Below are 24,270 nucleotides of genomic sequence, written 5' to 3' on the forward strand. Positions count from 1 at the left end.
AAAATAGATTTTTCTTCTTTTAAGTCTTCTAAGTTATGTTTGATGGTTGAAGAAAAAATTATTACACTGTCTAATGTGGTAATCTATTTATGTAGAGAAAATATTTAAGACAATTATACTATAAAAGGGGAAGCCAAAGGGATGTAAAGGGATAAGGTTTCTACACTTCAATCAAAATGGTAAAATGATAACACCAGTCATAAGTTATGTACATAAGTACATACAATGTAATGCGTTATGTACATATAATGAAATATTTAGAGCAACCACTATAAAATTTACACAAAGATAGACTAAAAACCAGTATGGATGAATCAAAATGGAACTCCAAAAAAGGTAAAAGGAACCCACAGGAAGGGTGGAAAAAGAAATCAGCAATAAAAGAAAACAGAATGAAAATGAACAAATTGAGGGGCTGGCCCAGTGGCGGAGCAGTTAAGTGTGCATGCTCCACTTTGGCAACCCGCGGTTCGCAGGTTTGGATCCCAGGCGCACACCGACGCACAGCTTGTCAAGCCATACTGTGGCGGTGTCCCATATAAAGCAGAGGAAGATGGGCATGGATGTTAGCCCACGGCTAACCTTCCTCAGCAAAAAGAGGAGGATCGGCATTGGATGTTAGCTCAGGGCTAATCTTCCTCACACACACACAAAAAAGAACAAATTGAACAAAAAATAAAATGGCAGCCTCAAGCCCTATATTAAATGTAAATGGTTGTACACCTGAAACTAATATGTTATATGTCAATTATACCTCAATAAAAAAAATGTAAGTGCTCTATATACACCATTGAAAAGAAAGAGATTACCAGAGTGGGTACAAAAACATGATCCAACCATATGCTGTCTACAAGAAACTCACTTCAAATATAATGAAATAGGTAAGTGGAAAGTAAACAGATGAAAAAAGATATACAGTCAGCACTCCCTATCTGCAGGTTCTGCATCCATGGATTCAACCAACTGTGGACTGAAAGGCCTATGGTGGTTGCGTCTATACTGAACACATACAGACTTTTTTTCCTTGTCATTATTCCCTAAACAATACAGTATAACAACTATTTACATAGCATTTACATTGTATTAGGTATTATAAGTAGTCTAGAGATGATTTAAAGTATACGGGAGGATGTGCGTAGGTTATATGCAAATGCTACGCCATTTTATCTAAGAAACTTGAGCATCCACGGATTTTCGTATCCATGAGGGTCCTGGAACCAATTCCCCACGGATGCCGAAAGACAACTGTACCACGTAACCATCAATCAAAATAAAGCAGGAACGGCTATATTATCATCAGATAAAGTAGGTTTCAGGGCAAAGAAAAGTACGAGGACTAGAGAGGGGCATAACAATCCTAAACGTGTATACACCAAACAACAGAGCTGAAAATATGAGGAGCAAAAACTGAAAGGGGAAAGAGACAAATCCACAATTAAAGTTGGAGGGTTAAACCCTCCTCTCTCAAAAATCAATAACCAACTAGACAGAAAATCAACAAGGATAAAGAAAAACACAACCACTCCATCAAAGAACAGGATATGATCAACATTTATAGAAGACTCTGCCCAACAAGAACAAAATACACATCCTTTTCAAGGGCCCATGTACGCTATACCAAAATATACCACTTTTTGAGCCATAAAACAAAACACAATAAATTTAAAAGAATTGAAATCACACAGAGTATATTCTCTGAACAGAACTGAATCAAACTAGAAATTAGTAAAAGAAAAATAATGGAAATGTCCAAATGCTTTGAAATTAAACAACATACTTCCAGCTATGAGTCAAAGAGTAAGTCTCAAAGGAAAAAAAAATACACTGAACTGAATGGAAATGAAAATATATCAAAATTTGTATGACACAGCTAAAACAGTGCTGAAAGAAAATTTACAGCACTAAATGCTTATTATAAAAGACTTACATAATAAGAAAATTATATATATTAGAAAAGAGGAAAAGTCTTAAATCAAATTAGTAATCTAAGGTTCTATCTCAAGAAAGTAAAAAAGATGAGCAAAGTAAAGTAAAACAAGATGAAACTGAAAATACAAAGAAAAAAATAGAGAAAATCAATGAAACAAAAGGCTAGCTCTTTGAAAAGATCAATAAAATTGACAAACCTCTAGCAAGACTGACCAAAAACAAGAGAATACACAAATTATCAATACAATGAATGAAACAGAGGCTGTCACTATAGACCCTGCAGACATCAAAAAGATAATAAGGGAATGCTATGCACAATTCTATACATAAATTTGAAATTTAGACGAAATGGACCAATTCCTCAAAAACCACAAACTACCACCACTCATACAATATGAAATAGATAATCTGAATAGTCTTATAACTACTAAGGAAATTGAATTAGTGATTTAAAAACTTCCAAAAAAGAGATCAGCAAGGCCAGAAAGTTTCACTGGCGAATTCTACCAAAAATTTAAGATTAACACAAATTCTACATATCTCTTTCAGAAAACAGAAGAGAGAACACTTCTCAACTCATTTTATAACGCCAATACTATCCTGATACCAAAATCAGACAAAGACAGTACAAAAACAAGTGGATACAGACCAATATCACATAAATATCCCTCAACAAAATATTAGCAGATAGAACCCAGTACTATATAAAAAGAATTATACACCATGACCAAGTGGGGTTTATTCCAGGGATGCAAGGCTGGTTCAATATTTGAACATAAATCTACGTAATTTACCATGTTAACAGGCTCAAGAAAAAAAACAGATGATATTAAATGAGGAAAAAAAGCATCAGACAAAATTAAACACCCATTCATAATAAAAACTCTCAGCAAACTAGGAATAGAGGGGAACTTCCTCAACTTGATAGAGTATCTATGAAAAATCTACAGCTAACATCATAGTTAATCAACACAGAATGCTCTTCTCTTAAGATCAAGAAGGCAAGGATGTCCACTCTCATCACTGCTCTTCAACATATCATTGAAGTTCTAGCTAGTGCAATAAAGCAAGGAAAGGAAATAAACAGCATATAGATCAGAAAGGAAGAAATGAAACTATCCTTACTTGCAGATGACATAATAGTCTAGTAGAAAATCTCAAGGAATCTACAAAACAAACTCCTAGAACAAATAAGTGAGTTCAGCAAGATCACAGGTAAAAGATCAACACAAAAATCAACTCCATTTCTACATACTAGCAATGAACATGTGAAAACCAAAATTAAAAATACATTATCATTTACAATCACTCAAAAAAAAACTGAAATACTTAGGTGTAAACCTAACAAAACATATACAGGACATATGTGCTGAAAACTACAAAAGACGATGATGAAAGAAATCAAAGATCTACATAAATAGAGATACAGTGTTCACAAGAGACTCAATATAGCAAAGATATTAATTCTCCCCAAATTGATAACAGGTTTAATGCAATTCCTATTAAAATCCTTGCAAGATTTTTATAGATATAGAATATTCTAAAAATTTATATATAAAGGCAAACATATTAGATTAGCTAAAACAACTTGGGAAAAGTAGAATAAAGTGGGAGATATCACTAGACCTGATATTAAGGCTTACTATATAGTTATAATAATCAAGACTATGTGGTAATGACAGAGGGACAGATATATGGCCCAATGGAATAGAACAGTGAACCAAGAAATAGTCGCACACAAGTATAGCCAACTGATTTTTCACAAAAGTGCAAAAGTAATTTGGTGCAAGAAGGATGGCTTTTTCAACAAATGGTGATGGAGCAATTGTACATCCATAGGCAAAAAAAAAAAAGAACACGACCTAAATCTCACATCTTATATAAAAACTTATTCAAAATGCACTCGGACTTAAACATAAAATATAAAACTATAGAACTTTTAGAAGATAACACAGGAGAAAATTTTCAGGGCCTAGGGCTTGAAGAAGAGCTCTTGAATTTGACACGAAAAGCATGAAAAAAGAAGAAAACATTGACAAACTAGATTTCATCAAAATTAAATAGTTTTGCTCTGTGAAAGACCTTGTGAAGGGGTTAAAAAGACAAGCCATACACTGGCAGGAAATATTTGCAAACCACATATCTGACAAGTTACTCATCTAAATTATATAAAAAATTTTCAAAACTTAGCAATAAAAAGGCAAGCATCCAATGAGAAAATGGGCAAAAGACATGAAGAAACATTTCACCAAAGAGGATATACAGATGACAAATAAATGCATGAAAAGATTGTTCAACATAACCAGCCACCAAGGAAATGCAAATTAAGACCATAATGAGATACCACTACACACCTATCAGAACAGCTAAAATAAAAAATAGTGATAAAACCAAATGCTGGTGAAGATGCAGAGAAACTTGATCTCTCACACTTTACTAGTGGGAATGTAAAATGGTGCAGCCACTCTGAAAAACGGTTCGGCAGTTTCTTAAAAAACTAAATAGTCACTTATCACACAACCTAGCAATCACACTCCTGGGCATTTATCCTAGAAAAATGAAAACTTAGGTACACAAAAACCTGTACACAATGTTCATAGCAGCTTTATTTGTAACAGCCAAACTTGGAAACAACCAAAATGCCCTGCAGTAGCTGTATAAGTTTGTATTAAACAAACTGGTACATCCATACCATGGAATACATACTATTCTGTAATAAAAAGGAATAAACTATTGATATACACAACCACTTGGATGGAACTCAGGGGCATTACGCTGAGTGAAAAAAGCCAATCTCAAAAGATCACATACAGTATGATATCATTTATATAACAGTCTTGATACGACAAAATTATAAAGATGGAGAACAAATTAGTTATTGCCAGGAGTTAGGGATAGTGGCGAGGGTAGTGGTAAGGATGGGTATGACAATAAAATGGTAGTAAGAGAGCAATCTCTGTGGTGATGGAATATTCCTATACCTTGAATACAGTGGTGGTTACCAGACCCTCTACATATGTGATAAAAAGACACACATACACATGCACTGAAACAGTGTCAATTTCTTGGTTTTGGTATTACAGGTATGCAGGATGTAACTATTAGGGAAAATTAGGTGAAGGGTTCACAGGACCTCTCTATACTATCTTTGCAAGTTCCTGTGAATCTATAATTATTTCTAAATAAAAAGTTAAGAAAAAAACAGTATCAAGCTAACCAGAGACCCTGAGACTATTAAAAACTACTTTCTGTCCACATAAGACAATATTAGAAACAGTTATTATCTTAAAGTTTATCTTTTTTTTTGTGAGTAAGATCAGCCCTGAGTTAACATCTGCCAATCCTCCTCTCTCTTTTTTTTTTTTTTTGCTGCGGAAGACTGGCCCTGGGCTAACATCCATGCTCATCTTCCTCCACTTTGCCAATCCCCCCCCCTTTTTTTTTTGCTGCAGAAGACTGGCCCTGGGCTAACATCCATGTCATCTTCCTCCACTTTATATGGGACGCTGCCACAGCATGGCTTGACAAGCGGTGCGTTGGTGTGCGCCCGGGATCTGAACCAGTGAACCCCAGGCCGCCACAGAAGAGCGCATGCACTTAACCGCTTGCGCCACTGGGCCCGGCCCCCTTAAAGTTTATCTTAATGTGCCTTTCCAACTGCTTTACCATAAACAATTATATTTACATTCTCTTTTCTGAAAATTACTGAGTCATGAGAAAAAGAATATAGATAGACATAATCTCTAACATTTGTGGATTTAATCTGGACAGGTTTAGCTACTCTAGAATAACTCCTCAAATCCATGATATGTATATATATCTAGAAGATGAATTTGAATCAGAGACACTTTTTGGCATATGTTGAGGGGGGTTAATTTCCTAATGAGTAAGCCAAGCTGACAATTCAGCATCCACGTTTCAATGTTGTTTCCTACTGGTCATCAAATATGGATGTTATGGGACAAATCATATGCTATTGTGATACTCATCAGTTTGGGAAACTGAGCAAGTCAAAGATTTAGATTAAGTTTGACAAGTAAGGCTAGGGTTACTCAATAAAATTACTTCTTCACACTCATGCACAAATAATAATTTTTAAAAACATGGCAAACAATATAAAAATGTACTCATTCTTTAAAAAATTATTTAATTATATGCTTTTTTAACTTTACTGTACTCAAACCATTCCTTTGTAAGGTCTCCCAGACTCTACAGATTTTAAATACCTAACAGAATTAACTCTTCTGTGGTCTAACTGGAATTTCTCTAGCCTTAACCCTAGGTGTAGTTTAGGACTCTGCTAGAGTTCAAACATGTTTTACACACACAGTATAATATCTTTCATACTTTTAAAACATTTATTAGGGTATACCTCAGTCATCTTGCCATTAAACTAACCCCATCTCTTCATCCTTTTCTTAAAAGTCATGCTTTCACACATGTGACTGTGTGTGTGCATATGTTTATATGTATGTATATAAATTTTTCTCTTCCAAATGCAGTTCAAGTCTGTTAATTGCTTAGTTAAAAACAACATCAACAACACATCCTATACCTAAATGGTTTAAAGTATGATTCAAATTTCTACAACAGATAAAGATATCAGGAATACTCTGTTAACTTTAAAATCCTCTAACATATTTGTCACCAAAGATAATATAAAAATGGCCAATAAACACATGAAAAGATGCTCAACATCAATTATCATTAGGGAAATGCAAATTAAAATCACATGAGATACCATTACATACCTATTAGAATGGGTAAAATAATTTTTTAAAAAACAATAATATCAAATGGCGACAAGGATGCAGAGCAACTGGAACTCTGACGCACTGCTGGCGGGAATGCAAAATTACACAAGTGCTGTGGAAAACTGTTTGGCAATTTCTTACAAAGCTAAATGTAAACTTACCATACAACCCAGCAACTGCACTCCTGGATTTTCATTTCACTTGGGTAAATATGTAAGGGTCACACAAAACCTTATACATCAATGTTTAGAGCAGTTTCAATTTTAATTCCAAATCCTGGAAACAACTCAAATATCTCTCAAGTGGAACTGGCTAAACTGTGATACATCCACACAACGGAATACTACTCAACAATAAAAAGGAACAAACTATTGACATATACAGCAATATGGATAAATCTCAAATGCATTTTGCTAAGTGAAAGAAGTGAGACTCAAAAAGCTACAAATTTTATGATTTCATGAGTGAATTTCTTGAGGGATGATGAAACTATTTTATATCTTGATTGTATCTTGCATTAGTTACCAAAAAAAAGTGAATTTTACTGCATATAGATTTTAAAATAATTTTAAGAAAATTTTCTATACATACAGGAAGTATTTCCTACCTCACATTAGTTTCATCATTAAATTCTTCAGCCCATTTTTTCCTTGATTGTGCAGTAGTAGAACCATCTAAACGGTAATAGTCAATGTTTCGGAGCCACTTCCCTTCACCTGAAAATTTAACAAGAAAAGAAAAGAGACTTGATATACTGTTCTGCAGTAGTAACAGATTTTCTTCCTTGCTCATCATTTAAAAACTGGTTATATATATTCTATTTGCATAGCAAAACATACATTTTTTTTAATCAAGGGGTAATTCATTGCATTACAAATAAATTCACCACCAATTTCCTTCCAACAGATATCGAATAGCAAAGGTATTTTTAAAAAGTTTTTCATCTACATTTGAATTTCTTAAAAGATTTCCTTGATTAGAATCCTTTAAAACCGTCAAAAGAATATGATTAAGTTGCATTATGCTCGCGAAGCTTGCTTTTATTTAAATCTGTAAAGGGCCAGGTTTTCACCATCCTTATTAACAAGTTGATACTGATCAGATAAAAACCAAGACAAAGAAGGCATTTAATCATTCACCGAACAAATATTTACTGAATGCCTATTACATGCCAAAAACTATTCTATGGTCTAGCCACAAATATTAGCGTATGTTCCTATTTCATGACAATTATGTGTATGTGTATATGTAAGTAAAGGATTGTGACTTTGCTAAATAGTGATCAGACATGTCAACTTCTGGACAGTGAGGTGAAATTTTACCCAAGACTTACATTGGTACAAAAATACCAAGGACTTAAGTGCTTATGGCATTTTTATATTTTATCATACATCATTTCCATTCCAATTCTTTAACTGTAAACATAATACCACTATTTCTCATCCAAGTAAAATACATATCATCACACCCCAGAGTCTCATAAAAAAAGTTGACAAAACTGAGATTTGTGTCTTGCAGCAAATTTTATACTTAAACGTAGTACAATAGTTTAAGAGATACTTTGACATGTTTATTACTTACCCATATCTTTACTTATATTGAAAACCTAGAATTTCCTTGCTGAAAATTCAGTAATGGCTAAAATTTTAAAGTCAATTTATTTATTTACAGTTTCATTTCTTTCAGTTGGGAAAAAAAGGCATACACATCTAAAGCAAAAAGAATTTGAGATAGATGGTTCAATAAAAAAGTAAGAGACTAAAGTCACATTTGCATTAACTATTCACTTGAACAGGATAATTATTAAAGTAAATATGCTAATCATAAATGAATAGAATATGATATGAATATTTTAAAAAGTATCTCAACATAGCTTTCTGTGGTAATACAAATGAACAATCTGTACTACCACTTCTGTGAATCCAATATTTAAAAACTGATTTATAGGTTAATAATAAAAAATATAGACTTTGGAGTCAGACTCCCTGAGTTTAATCCCAGTTTCACCATGTACTAGTATTTTCACTTCAGGCAAGTAATTAAACTCCTTGTGCCTTAGTTTCTTTATCTTTAAAAATGAGTATAACCAGAGTACCTATTGCATAGCGTTGTTGTTTATTAAATGACTTAACTAAGGAAAAAAAACCGACTTAGAATAATGCCTGTCACATGGTAATTAAGCTTATTGAGTACTTAATATTATCACCCACAATCCCACAGTAAATTATATCCATCTTTATTATGCCACATGTTATATGTTTGAACTCTCTCTATAACATGATTTCCTGTAATACCCCTTGAACCTAATTCAGTGCCCAATATGTAGTAGTAGTAGTAGGTACTCAAAACACAAACTGAACTGACTGATGGTTAAAGCAAATGTTTTCTGAAGACAACTTAACTTATAAAATTAGATACAAACTAGCAGGCAAACGGAAAAAATATTCAACCTTACCAGGCGTCAGAAAAATACAAATTAAAACAATGACAACTGTTTTTACCCATTAAAGATGGGGAAAATGTAATTATAGTACTATAGGTATATAGTAAAATGGGCATTTTCCATTTATTCATGGTGGTAAACTGATATAACTTTTTTGTAATATAGCCTTTCAGATAATGAAACACAACCAGAACATAGAATCTGGCCAATAAAACTAATATACACTGACAACAGAAAAATATATTTAAGTCAACATTATACTTAAACATAGTCAAATCAAGAAATACGAATACCTGTTACCCATACATATGTTAAAGACATGTCGATAAGAAGGGACTCTAGAAACAAAGAAAGGGGGAGAATGAGAAAGATAAAAAGTGCCAGTATATTCCTAGCACTGAAATGTAATGGGCACATAAGAAAATTTATCACTAGGACATCATTCTCTATGGAAAAGAACTAGAGAAGATCCAGACAAGGGTAAGGTATTACCCTGCCACTTCAGCAAGTATTTACTATGGACCTACTACATGTCCAGCCCTGTGATAGGCACAGAGTATGCAAAAATGGATAATAGTGAGCCTGTCTTCAATGAACACAGATTTTAAGAAGAGAGACAAGCATAATTACTTTATAACATGAAGCACTCTCTGGGAGCAAAAGCCGTGGAATCATCTGACCCCCGTCTTTCTTTCTCACACCCCATTATATAATCTAAGAGCAAATCCTACTGGCCCAATTTTCAAAATATGTAAAGGACTGAATTACTTCTTAGCACCTCCCTTGCTACCACCCTGGTCTAAGCACTACTGATTCTTACTGGATTACTGAAATAGCATCCTAATTGGTCTCCCTCCCACTCTTGCCTCCTATAGTCTGGTTTAACACAGCCTCTCGAGTGATTCTATTAAAATTCAAGTCAGATCACATCACTCCTATTTCAAAAACCTCAGAGTAAAATTCATCTCAGAGTAAAATTCAAAGTCCTTATGATGGCCTGCAAGGCCCTATAGAGTTACCTATCTGATCTCATCTCCTTTCCCCATCCTGCTCTTCACTTACATGCTTCAGCCACATACGAGGTCTTGCTGTTCCTTAAACATGTTAAGTATGTTCACATCTTATTGCATTTTCACTTGCTGTTTCCTCTGCTTGAAATGTTCTTCCTCCAGATATCTGCATGGCCCACGTTCCCTTCAGATCTCTCTTAAATGTCACCTCATCAGTAAAGCCTTGCCTGATCACCCTACATACTGTCCTCCAAAAATCTCTATCACTTTTACAATTTTTCATTGTTTCTCCACTGCATTTTTTACCATATATTTACTTGTTTGTTTCTTATTGGTCTTCCCTAACAAGAATGTAACTTCTGGGAGGTTAGAGAAATTTTCTCTTTTGTTAAATTCTTTATCCTCGGCACCTACATTGTGCCTTGTACACGTTAGGTATCCTACATTTACAAAATGAAAGGAACACTGGAATGCTTCATGGGTTCTGGAAACATTTAATTTGAAGCTTAGTAATGTGGCAGTGGCTTAGTGGTGACTCTTAGCTCCACTTGGGGAAGGAGGAGAGAACTCTTCACTCTTTAAGCACCCAAGGTCCAAGATAATAATATTCCACGTAAGATTTTGCTTGGGGAAAAAAAAGAATTCCACTGGTAAATATACTATTAAACCACTGATATAGTATGTGACATGGTATCAAAGAGCTAATGTCCCTTTTTAATTACTATAGTGACCTAAGCAACCAATGCCTAAAAATAAAGATACCATCTGAATATGACTTGCACAGGATGTAATTAGGGTTTTACCCCCTAAAAATAAGAATTTATTGGGACTGGCCCAGTGGTGTAGTGGTTAAGTTCACACGCTCCAATTTGACGGTGCAGAGTTCGTGGGTTCGGATCCCAGACGCAGACCTATGCAGTGCTCATCAGGCAATGCTGTGGCGGCATCCCATACACAAAATAAAGGAAGACTGGCATAGATGTTAGCCCAGGGACCATCTTTCTCAAGCAAAAAAAGAGGAAGATTGGCAACAGTTGTTAGCTCAGGGCCAATCTTCCTCAGCAAAAAAAAAAAAAAAAGAAAAGAAAAAAATAATAATTTGTTGTATTTACAATGGAAACAATAATACAAAGTGCTATCAATATAATTGGTCAGAAATTAAAAATAACAGCACCACATTCCAAGAGTACTCAAGGTACAATTAGATGAAAACAAAAAAGCTACAAAAAGGCTACAATATAGCTTCCTTTTTGAAAAATTTTCTTCAGCAAGAATAGGCTTATCTCTCAATAGCTGTTAAAAGAAAAGCATGATTCTGATCACTCAAATAATTACACGATTATCTGTAGAAAAGTGTTTCCCTTTTATTAGAAAGAAAATATAAGTACATCCTTTATATTGTTAATAAGTAATTATCAACTTTAATATTCAGATGAAGAAATATGACTATTACTGTAAATAGTATTTATACCCTACATTATATTATTCTCAGGAAAACAGCATACTCTTAAAATCACTGATTTTACATGGGAATTTAACCCCAAGAAATCTAAAAAACATCCACTGCCACCAAGATGCCCACTGTAGATTATCTATAATAGTGAAAAATTAAAAATAATAATCTCACCATATAATAATAGAGAAATACTTAAGTAAATTATGATATTTACTGGACAGAATATCATAGAACTGAAAGTGATAAAGATTATGTAGTAATGTCAAAATGTTTATGAAATGATGGTAAGTGAAAATAAAAAGTTTAATTTATGGGGAGAGAGACTTCTGACATGACAGCATAAGGAGCTCCATGAACTTGCTCCCCAGCAAAACTGATGAAAATTATTTTTAAAAATGGTGATGATGGCTACATGGCAATGTGAATGTACTTAATGCCACAGAACTGTACACTTAAAAATGGTTAAAACATTTTTCCCTTCCAATTTGGATTTTTTTTCCTACTAACTGACTGATAAGGAGAAATATGGTCATGACATACTAAGGAGCTGTCCGGGATATTTTGGGGTAGATACATTAGACCAACTCCTTACTAAATCATAGAAATACTCTCCCCTCAATTTCCTGGGCACTTAAATTTCTGTATTTATTTGTCTAATATCTGTTTACACCATTAGATTTTAGCTCCTTAAGAGAGAGACTACAGGAGTGACATCATCATCATGGTGGCATGAGAGGATCCCTTTGTCTCGCCTTTAATCTACAGTGAGAAAAACATGCATAACCCAACAAAGGCTACATTGCCCATCTCACCAGGACAAAGGAGACCTCTACACACTGGTACACACAAGGGGGGTGGATTGGAACATGTGGAGGAGGCTAAATGGGGAAGAGCAAAGGCAGGTCCCAGGACAGTGGACCCTCAACTGTGGTGGATGAGCCAGCCACTCCCAGCCCGAGAGAACCCAGTAGGTAGCAGTGAAGGCATGAATGCGACTCCACCCAGCGAGCTGCAGTGACATTTGCAGGCACAGGGAACAACAGCAGCTGAGGCAGAGCCCTGTGATCCAAGGACCCCAGTCGCGGCTCAGAGCCTGGTAGCAGCAGCAGCAGAGGCGCACAAAGAACTCGGACCACCCCAGCCACAGCAGTGCCTGCGACCACAAGGTAGGTAATGGGCAACAACAGAGGTGGCGCCCCAGGAACACAACTGCCTTCCAACCTTCCCCCTCCCCACACTATGATGGCAAGAGCTTCTGACCCTGGTGATCCCAAATGCAGTGGAGGCATAAGCCAGCCATGTACCCCTGGCAGCAAAGACAGCGACTGCAGTGACACCAACAATGGCAAGGCATCAGTGACCCCAAGAGGCACAGGAAGTGATGATGAGAGTACAAGCAACAGACCAAATAGAGGCGGTGGAAGATGGAATGTGCAGATAGTTCAGGTAAGAAAAACCAAAAACTAGTACTACAGTGCCACCTACTGAAAAACAGAGGCAGGCCTCTAATCTCCAACTGGTTGAAAAGTTTGAATCAAAACAAAGCTATACCTAAATAAGAGAAGTGTTTGCTATGCCAGCAGAGGAATAACTGAGAAAAAAAACAAAAAAAGCCATGGGAACACAGCATCACAAAAAGAAAATAACATTTCTCAAGAAAATCAATATAAAGTCATGGAAGATTGTGATCTTCCAGACTTCAGAATAGCTGTTATGAAGAAACACAATCAGCTACAAGAAAAGTTTTTTAAAAAACAATTCAATGGGCTAAGGAATAAAATCAGTGAACAGAAGGAATACTTTACCAATACTTTTTAGACTGAAACTCTAAAAAAAGAACCAAATAGAAATTCTGGAGCTGAACAACTCAGAAAAAAAATGAGATGAAGAATGCATTAGATGGCACTGGAAAGAGAGGTGACCATATGTAAGAGAGAATTAGCAAGCTCAAATATGTAAACTAGAAATAATGCAGGTAGAAGAGGAGAGAATACTAAGACAAAAAAGTGTAGAAATTCTGTGAGAATCATTAAACTCCATTAGAAAGGACAACATAAGGATAACAGGTATCCTAGAAGGAGAAGAGGGAGAAAGGGGAGCAGAAAGCTTATTTAAAGAAATAATAGCTGAGAACTTCCCAAACCTGGGGAAGGAACTGAATATACAAATCAATGAAGGTAACAGAACACCCAATTATTTCAACGCAAAAAGACCTTCTCCAAGATGCATGATAAGAAAACTGTCAAAGGCAATGACAAAGAAAGAATATTAAAGGCAGCCGGGGGGGGGGGGCAATGACCTACAAGGGAACCTCGATTAGGTTATCAGCAGATTTCTCAGAAGAAATGCTACAGGCCAGGAGAGAGTGGAATGATATATTCAAATACTGAATGATAAAAACTGTCACCAAGAATACTCTATCCAGCAAAGATATCTTTCAAATATGAAGGAGAAATAAAGGTTTTCCCAGACAAACAAAAGCCAAGGGAGTTCATTGCGACAAGACCTGCCTTACAAGAAATGTTGAATGAAGCTCTCCTACCTGAAACAAAAAGGCAAAGGTACAAAAAGCTTTGAGCAAGGTGACAAATAGCCAGAAAGAATCAGAAAATCACAACTCTATATCAGGTTAGTAAACAATTATAACAAAAAGGTTAAAGGGAAAGGAAGCATTAATAATAACTATAATGACTTCAATTTGTTAACAAACAATAGAAAATGGATAATTTGTGACAACAAAAACATAGACAGGGCAGAGAAAAAGGATGAAACCTGCATAGGCAAATGAAGATAAGATGCTATCAGCAGAAAAGGACTATCTCATTTATAAGACCTTTTATACAAACCTCATGTAACCACAAAACAAAAATTCAGGGCAGAGTCACACAACAAAAAAAAAGAGGAAACTGAGAAACATATCAGAAAAAAAAAACACCAAATTGAAACAGCAGACAGAAACAAAAGAGAAAAGAAACAATGGAAATATAGAGCAATCCAACAACAAAAGACAAAATGGCAGTATTAAATCCTCATATATCAATAATCACCCTAAATGTAAATGAATTGGATTCACCAATCCAAAGATACAGAGTGGCTGGTGGATTAGAAAACAAAACCCAACAATATTCTGCCTCCAGGAGACCCATCTCAGCTCTAAAAACAAACATAGGCTCAGAGTGGAGGGATGGAGGACAATACTCCAAGCAAATGGCAACCAAAACAAAGCAGGTACAGTCATACTTATATCAGACAAAGTAGTGCTTAAGCCAAAAAATAAAAAGAGACAAAGTAGGATATTATATAATTATAAAGGGGACAATTCATCAAGAAGACATAACATTTATTAATATAGATGCACCTAACATACGAGCACCAAAGTATATGAAGCATTATTAACAGACCTAAAGGGAGAAATTGACAGAAACATAATAACATTAGGAGACTTTAATACCCAACTTACATCAATGGATATATTATCCAGACAGAAAGTCAACAAAGGAACATCGGCCTTCAATGAAACACTACACCAGATGGACTTAATAGATATATACATGAAACATTCCATCCAAAAGCAGCAGAATACACATTCTTCTCAAGTGCACATGGAACATTCTCAAAGACAGACCATATGATGGGAAACAAACAATCTCAATAAATTTAAGAAGACTGAAATCATATAAAGCATCTTTTCCAACCAAAATGGTATGACACCATATGATTTCACTCGTATGTGGAAGATAAACACATAGAGAAGGAGAACAGGAAAAAGGGGTGGGGGAGGGGAAAAGGGGTAAAGGGGCACATATATATGGTGACAGATAAAAACTAGACTATTGGTGGTCAATAAGCTTCAGTCTACACAGAAACTGAAATACAATAATGTACACCTGAAATTTACAAGTTATAAGTCAATATGACCTCAATAAAATAAGAAAAAACTAAAAAGCAACTAAAAGAAGAAACCTGGAAAAGTCAGAAATATGTGGAGACTAAAGAACACCCTACTGAATAACTACTGGATCAACAAAGAAATCAAAGAAGAAATAAAAAAATACCTGGAGGACAAATGAAAATGGAAACACAACATACCAAAATCTATGGGATACTGCAAAAGCAGAAATGAAATAGAAAGATATAGCAATACAGGCCTACCACAATAAAAAAGAAAAATCTCAAATAAACAATCTAACACTACACCTAAAGGAACTAGAAAAAGAAGAACAAAGCCCAAAGTCAGTAGAAGGAAGGCAATAATAAAAATCAGAGCAGAAATAAATGAAATAGACCCTAAAAAGACAACAGAAAAGATCAATGAAACCAAAATCTGATTCTTTGAAAAGGGAAACAAAATTGACAAATCTTTAGCTAGACTCAGTAAGAAAAAGAGAAATAAGGTTCACATAAAAAAAATTAGAAATGAAAGAGGAGAAATTATAATGGATACCACAGAAATACAAAGGATTGTAAGAGAATACTATGAAAAGCTATATGCCAACAAATTGGATGACCTAGAAGAAACAAATAAATTCTTAGAATCATACAATCTTCCAAAACTGAATAAAGAAGAAATAGAGATCTGAATAGACCAACTACTAATAAGAAGATTGAAACAGTAATCAAAATCCTCCCCAAAAACAAAAGTCCAGAATCAGACAGCTTCCCAGGTGAATTCTACCAAACATTCAAAGAAGACTTAATACTTAACCTTCCCAAACTCGTCAAAAAAACTGAAGAGGAGGGGACGCTTCCTAACTCATTTTACAAGGTCAGCATTACCCTGATACAAAAGCCGAACAAGGATGATACAAAAAAGAAAATTACAGGCCAATGTTGCTATGAACATAGATGCAAAAATCCTCAACAAAATCCTAGAAAACTGAATACAACAATATAGTAAAAGGATCATACACCATGATCAAGTGGGATTTATTCCAGGGATGCGGATATGGTTCAATACTGACAAATCTATCAACGTGATACACCATGTTAACAAAATGAAAAATAAAAATAACATGATTATCTCAATAGATGCCGAGAAAGTATTTGACAAGATACAGCATCCATTTATGATAAAAACTCTCAAGGAAATGGCTATAGAAGTAAAGTACCTCAACATGATAAGGGCCAAATACAACAAACTCACAGCTAACATTATATTCAATGGTGAAAAACTGAAAGCTATCCCTCTAAGAACAGGAATAAAACAAGGATGCTCACTCTTGCCACTGTTATTCAACATAGTATTAGAAGTCCTAGACAGAGCAATTAGGCAAGAAAAAATAAATAAATGGATCCAAATTGGAAAGGAAGAAGTAAAACTGTTCCTATTTATGGATGACATAATTTTATATTTAGAAAACCCTAAAGAGTCCAACAAAACTATTAGAAATAACGGATACAGTAAAGTTTCTGGGTACAAAATCAACATACAAAAATCAGCTGCATTTCTATACACTAACAATGAACCAGCAGAAAGAGAAATGAATAATACAATCCCATTTACAATCACAACAAAAAGAATAAAATCCTAGGAATAAATTTAACTAAGGAGGTGAAAGAACTATACAATGAAAACTGTAAGACATTGTTGAAAGAAATCAGATAAGACACAAAGAAATGGAAAGACATTCTGTGCTTATGAACTGGAAGAATTAACACAGTTAAAATGTCCTTATGACCTAAAGCAATCTACAGATTCAATGCAATCCCTATCAAAATCCCAATGACATTTTTTCACAGAAATAGAACAAAGAATTCTAAAATTTACATGCAACAACAAAAGACCCTGAATAGCAAAAGCAATCATGAGAAAAATGAACACAGCTGGAGGTATCACTCTTCCTGATTTCAAACTATACTACAAAGCTGCAGCAATCAAAACAGCAAAGTACTGGCACAAAGACAGATGCACAGATCAATGGAACAGAATTGAAAGCCCAGAAACAAACCCACACATTTATGGGCAGCTAATTTTCGACAAAGGAACCAAGAACATACAATGGAGAAGGGAAAGTCTCTTCAATAAATAGTGTTGAGAAAAGTGGACAGCCAAGTGCAAGGGAATGAAAGTAGACCATTATCTTACACCCTACACAAAAATTAACTCAAAATGGATTAAAGACTTGAACGTAAGACCTGAAACCACAAAACTCCTAGAAGAAAACATAGGCAGCACACTCTTTGACACTGGTCTCAGCAATATCTTTTTAGATATGTCTCCTCAGGCAAGGGAAACAAAAGCAAAAATAAACAAATGGGACTATATCAAACTAAAAGCTTCTGCACGGCAAAGGAAACCCTCAACAAAACAAAAAGACAACCTAACATTTGGGAGAAGATATTTGCAAATCATATATCCAATAAGGGGTTAACATCCAAAATATATAAAGAACTCATACAACTAGTAACAAAAAGACAATCAACTTGATTTAAAAAATGGGTGGAGGATCTGAACAGACATTTCTCCAAAGAAGATATACAGATGGCCAATAGGCATATGAGGAGTTGTTCAACATTAGTAATTATTAGGGAAATGCAAATGAAAACTACACTGAGACATAACTTCATGCCCTTCAGAATGGCTATTACTAAGAAGATAAGAAATAACTAGTGTTGGAGAGGATGTGGAAAAAGGGAATGCTTATACCCTGCTGGTGGGAATGTAAACTGGTGCAGTCGCTATGGAAAACAGTATTCCTCAAGAAGAATAGAACTACCATATGATCCAGGTATTCCACTTCTGGGTATTTATCCAAAGAACATGAAAATACTATTTCAAAAAGATATATGTACCCCTATGTTCATTGTAGCATTATTTACAATAGCCAAGACATGGAAACAACCTAAGAGCCCGACAGATAAATGGATAAAGAAGATATGGTGTGTGTGTGTGTGTGTGTGTGTGTGTGTGTATGTGTGTGTGTGTATATATATATATATATATATATATATATATATATATAAAATGGAATATTACTCAGCCATAAGAAAAGATGAAATCTTGCCATTTGTAACAACATGCATGGACCTTGAGAGTATTATGTTAAGCGAAATAAGTCAGATGGAGAAAGACAAATACCACGTGATTTCACTCATGTGAGGAAAAAAAACAACAAACACATAGATACAGAGAACAGACTGGTAGCTACCAGAAGGGAAAAGGGGTGAGAGGGAGGGCAAAAGGGGAATAGGGGGACATTTGTATGGTGACGGATTGAAACTAGATTTTTGGTGGTGAACAAGACGTACTCTAAGAGAAGTCAAAATAAAATGATGTACATCTGAAATTTATATAATGTTATAAACCAACGTTACTTCAATGAAAAAGAAAGAAAGAAAAAATAATAAGATAAAACACTAAAAACAAAGACAAAAAAGAGGGATTACAATTGTGTTTCCTACTCCTTAGCACAGTACCTGGTAGGTACTCATCAAATATCTTTTTTTTTTAATTTAATGTTCATTTAATTTTAAATACGAATCTACTTTCCCTTACAGACTAATAAAACAATTATGGAGTTTTCAATTTCTTGTCCCGTATCTCTTACCAGTTTTTTTAAATTTGTATTTTTAACATAAGACAAACATAGATGAATAGAAAAGATATGGTGCAAAACAAAACCAATAAACAAAAACATTGTTCTATCTAACCTCCACTAGCAGCTAGCCATGTAATTTTTTAAATTGTGATAAACACATACCATAAAATTTACCTTCTTAACCATTTTGAGTATATAGTTCAGTAGTGTTAACAGGTCTCCAGAACTTTTTCATCTTGTAAAACTGAAACTCTACACCCATTAAATAACAACTCCCAATTCGCCCTCTCCCCACAGTAACCAACAATTCTACTCTCTATCTCTGTGAATTTGACTACTTTAGATATCTTATATAAATGGAATCACACAGTGTTTGCCTTTTTTGTGCTGCATTATTTCACTTAGCATAATGTCCTCAAAGTTCATCCATATTATAGCATGTGGCAAGATTTCCTCCATTTTAAAAGCTGAATAACATTCCATTGTATGAGTACTCCACATTTTGTTTATCTCTTCACCCACTGATGTACACTCGAGTTGTTTTCACTTTTTGACTATTGCGAATACTGCTGCTACAAATATGGGTGTACAAATACCTCTTGGAGACCATGTTTTCAATACTTTTGGGTATATACCCAGAAGTGGTATTGCTGGATCATACGATAAGGCTAGTTTTAATCTTTTGAGGAACTGCCACACCATTTTCCAAAGTGACTGCATCATTTTATATTCTCACCAACAGTGCACAAGGGTTCCAATTTCTCCACATCATCACACCCCATATTTACTGTTTTTTTGATAGTAGCCATCCTAATGGGTGTGAGGTTGTATTTTCATTTGCATTTCTCTAATAATTAGTGATAGTGAGCATGTTTTCATGTGCTTTCAGTCTTTTCTATATCATCTTTAGAAAAACGTCTATTCAAGTCTTTGGCCCATTTTTTGAATTAGGTTATTTTTTTGTTGCTGAGTTGTAGTAGTTCTTTATGTATTCTGCATATTAACCCCTTATTAGATATATGATTTGCAAATATTTTCTCCTATTTTGTAGGCTGCCGTTTCACTTTAACAAAATGTTAAATTTTATGTTATGTATATTTCACAATAATAATAACAGTAACTATCCAAAAGAAAAATCCAGGTCCAGATGACTTCACTGCTAAATCCAGGCTAACATCTGAAGAAGAATCAATAGCGATTATTCTGAAACTCTTCCAAAAAACAAGAGGGAACACTTCCCAACCCATTAAATGAGACCAGTATTAACCTCATACCAGTGGCCGGCTGGGTTGCGCAGCAGTTAAGTGCTTTTCCTCTGCTTCCTGTAGGTCTGGGGTTCACAGGTTCGGATACTGGGCGTGCACCAACGCACTGATTGTCAAGCCATGCTGTGGTGGTGTCCCATATAAAGTAGAGGAAGATGGGCACAGATGTTAGCCTAGGGCCAATCTTCCTCAGCAAAAAAGAAGAGGATTGGCATCGGATGTTAGCTAGATCCCTCACAAAAAAAAAAACAAACAAAAAAACACCTCATACCAAAATCAGACCCAGACATTACAAGCAAACAAAACTGAAAATATCTCTCATAAATAAGAAGGCACAAATATTGAACAAAATACTAGCAAACTGAATCCAACAACATATAAAGAGAATTATACACCATGACCAAGAAAGATTTATCCCAGGTATACAAGGTTAGTTTAACATCTGATAATCATAGTGATGCACCCAATAAAATTTTAAAAACCCACATGATCATCTCAGTAGATGCAAAGAAATCATTTGACAATATCCAACACACATTTATGATAAACACTCAAAAAAGTGGAAATAAAAGGGAACTTCCTCAACTTGATGAACAGCATCTATGAAAAATCTACAGCTAACACTACACATAATGGTGAAAGAGGAGATGCTTTCGCCCTAAGATTAGGAACAAGAAAAGGATGTCTGCTCTTGTCACTTCAATTCAACACTGTACTGGAGGTTCTAACCAGGGAAACTGGGCCAGAAAAAGAAATAAAACTAATCCATATTGGAAAGGAAGAATTAAATCATCTCTATTTGCACATGACATGACATTGCATATGGAAAATCTTTTTAAAAATCCACTAAGAGAGTGATGTCAGCGTCATGGCAGAGAGAGCTTTCCCGGAAACTCTTCCCCCCGATAAGATACAACAAAAGGAACAGTCACAGACCAACAACGGACTCCTAGACAGCGAAAAGCAAGATCGGCAAGATCCACACTGCCGCACATCTGAGAGTGGAATGTGCTGGGCCCCTGGAGGAAGTGAGGAGAGGTAAGGTGAACTCCTCTCCCTCCCCATCAGATCAGCGATCCCGGTCAGCGCGGCTCCCAGAGAGGGGGGAGGGGCGGCCCTCTGCAGGGAAACCATAGCTCTTCGGGCTCTCTCAGGCAGTGGGAAACTCCCACACAGAGGATTCAGAACAGCTACAGGGGTCCCATCAACATCTGAGCACCCCAGGAGAGTGGATAATGAGGGTCGAGCGAGAAGTCCCCCACGCCAGGGACCCAGTGGGCAAAAGAGAGAGCTCCCCCCTCCCCGCAAGCCGGACACTGCAGCTCACCTGGCCAGACCAGACCAAGCGGCTGGCAGATCGCAGCCAGCAGCCGGGGCAGAGCGAAGGGGGCTCAGATTACACAGCCCTTAACCTCCACACAGTGACGGCAGGTGGAAATTGCAACCAGATATTTCCAGGATGAGGAAAAACAAAGCCAATACAGGAACCACAATGCAAAGGTACATGAAATCACCAGACCAGAAGGAAAATGACAAGCACCCAGAAAACAACCTGAAGGCACAGAAATCCATAATCTAAACAGAGATTTCAAAGTAGCTATCATAAAAAACTCAATGAAATACGAGACAACACAGACAAACAATTCAATGAGATTAGGAGCTTCTTCACAAAAGAGATTGAAATCCTAAAGAAAAACCAATCAGTACTGATGGAGATCAAGAACACAAAGGAGGAGATAAAGGAGAATCTGGAATCTTTAAAGAACAGAGATGACAATATGGAGGAAAGAATTAGCATTATAGAGGATAGGAATACAGATATACTCCAGATGGAAGAGGAGAGAGAACTAAGACTAAAGAGAAATGAAGCAAGTCTCTGCGAAATATCTGACTCTATTAGGAAATGTAACATAAGAATTATAGATATTCCTGAGGGAGAAGAGAGGGAAAGAGGAACAGCGAGCCTATTCAAGGAAATAATAGCTGAGAACTTCCCAAGTCTGGAGAAGGAGCAGGAAATACCAGTAAGTGAAGCCAACAGGTCGCCTAAATACGTCAACAGGCAAAGGCTCACTCCACGACATGCAGTGGTAAGGCTGGCCAAAGTTAATGACAAAGAAATAATATTAAGGGCAGCTAGACAAAAACAAAAAATAACGTACAAAGGAACTCCCATCAGGCTCTCAGCGGATTTCTCAACAGAAACTTCACAGGCTAGGAGAGACTGGAATGATATATTCAAAATACTGACAGAAACAATCTTTCAGCCAAGAATACTCTATCCAGCAAAAATATCCTTCAAATATGATGGAGAAATAGTAACTCTCCCAGATAAACAAAAGCTAAGGGAGTTCATGGCCATGAGACCCCCACTGCAAGAAATACTCAAGAAGGACCTCAGTCCCAAAAAAAATAAAAGAAAGGGAATACAAAGCTTGGAGCAAGGAGAAAAACAGGTAGACAAAATCAGAAAAATAGCAGATCTTTACCGGAACAGGTTAGCTAGCACTTAAATACCAAAATCAAAGATCAAAGGAAGGAATTCACCAAAAATAAATATAACCTCATCACTGTAAACACACACCCACAACACAATATAGAATAAGGTATAACAAGAACGACTTAGAAGGGGAAGAGGAAAGGGACTGAATTGACTTAGTATAAGGAAATAAGAGGCCATCAGATAATGGACTATCTCATACACAAGATGTTTTATACAAACCTCAAGGTAACCACTAAACAAATAATCAAAACAAGATCACATATGATAAACAAAGAGAAAACTAGAAGAGTTATAAGACAGAACAACCAAACTGAATTGGCAGTCCAAAACAAAAGGGACAAGAAACGAAGGAAATGCAAAAGAACTAGAAAATAAGTGAAAAAACAGCAACATTAAGCCCTCATATATCAATAATTACCCTAAATGTAAATGGATTGAACTCTCCAATCAAAAGATACAGAGTGGCAGGATGGATTAAAAAGCAAGACCCAACAACATGCTGCCTCCAGGAAACACATCTAAGCTCTAAAGACAAGCACAGGCTCAGAGTGAAAGGATGGAAGACAATACTCCAAGCTAATGACAAACAAAAGAAACAGTTGTTGCCATACTCATATCAGACAAAGTAGACTTCAAGATAAAACAGGTTAAGAGAGACAAAGAAGGGAAATATATAATGATAAAAGGGACACTCCACCAAGAAGACATATCACTTATAAATATATATGCCCCCAACATAGGAGCACCAATGTACTATTAACAAACCTAAGAGGAGACATTAACAACAACACAATAATAGTAGGGGATCTTAATACGGCACTTACATCAATGGATAGATCATCCAGACAAAAAGTCAATAAAGAAACAGTGGACTTAAATGAAAAACTGGACGAGATGGACCTAGTAGACATATACAGAGCACTCCATCCAAAAACAGCTAACTACACATTCTTCTCAAGCGCACATGGAACATTCTCAAGGATAGACCATATGTTGGGAAACAAAGCAAGCCTCAATAAATTTAAGAAGATTGAAATCATAACAAGCATCTTTTCAGACCATAATGCTATGAAACTGGAAATGAACAACAACAAAAAAAAACTGGGAAAGTGACAAATATGTGGAGATTAAACAACATGCTACTGAACAACCAAGGGATCATGGATGAAATTAAAGGAGAAATCAAAAACGATCCAGAAACAAATGAAAATGAAAATATGCCATAGCAAACCATATGGGATGCAGCAAAAGTGGTCCTGAGAGTGAAACTCATAGCAATACAAGCCCACCTTAACAAATAAGAAAAAGCCCAAATAAGCAACCTTAAATTACACCTAACAGAACTAGAAAAAGAAGAACAAACAAAGCCCAA

At 35.6% G+C, this 24,270-nt stretch overlaps 1 protein-coding gene across 1 annotated transcript in view; it reads right to left on the minus strand.

Moving 5' to 3' along the window:
* The window catches only part of LOC131401163 (transcriptional regulator ATRX-like), an 81,040-nt gene that overhangs the window by 46,273 nt on the left and 10,497 nt on the right, over window positions 1–24,270 (minus strand). The window contains exon 3 of the mRNA XM_058536226.1: window positions 7,291–7,399. Coding sequence (XP_058392209.1) covers window positions 7,291–7,399 — 109 coding nt within the window. The remainder of the gene's footprint in view (window positions 1–7,290; window positions 7,400–24,270) is intronic.

Source organism: Diceros bicornis, chromosome X, assembly GCF_020826845.1.
Source record: "Diceros bicornis minor isolate mBicDic1 chromosome X, mDicBic1.mat.cur, whole genome shotgun sequence".
In the NCBI taxonomy this organism is placed as follows: Eukaryota; Metazoa; Chordata; class Mammalia; order Perissodactyla; family Rhinocerotidae; genus Diceros; species Diceros bicornis.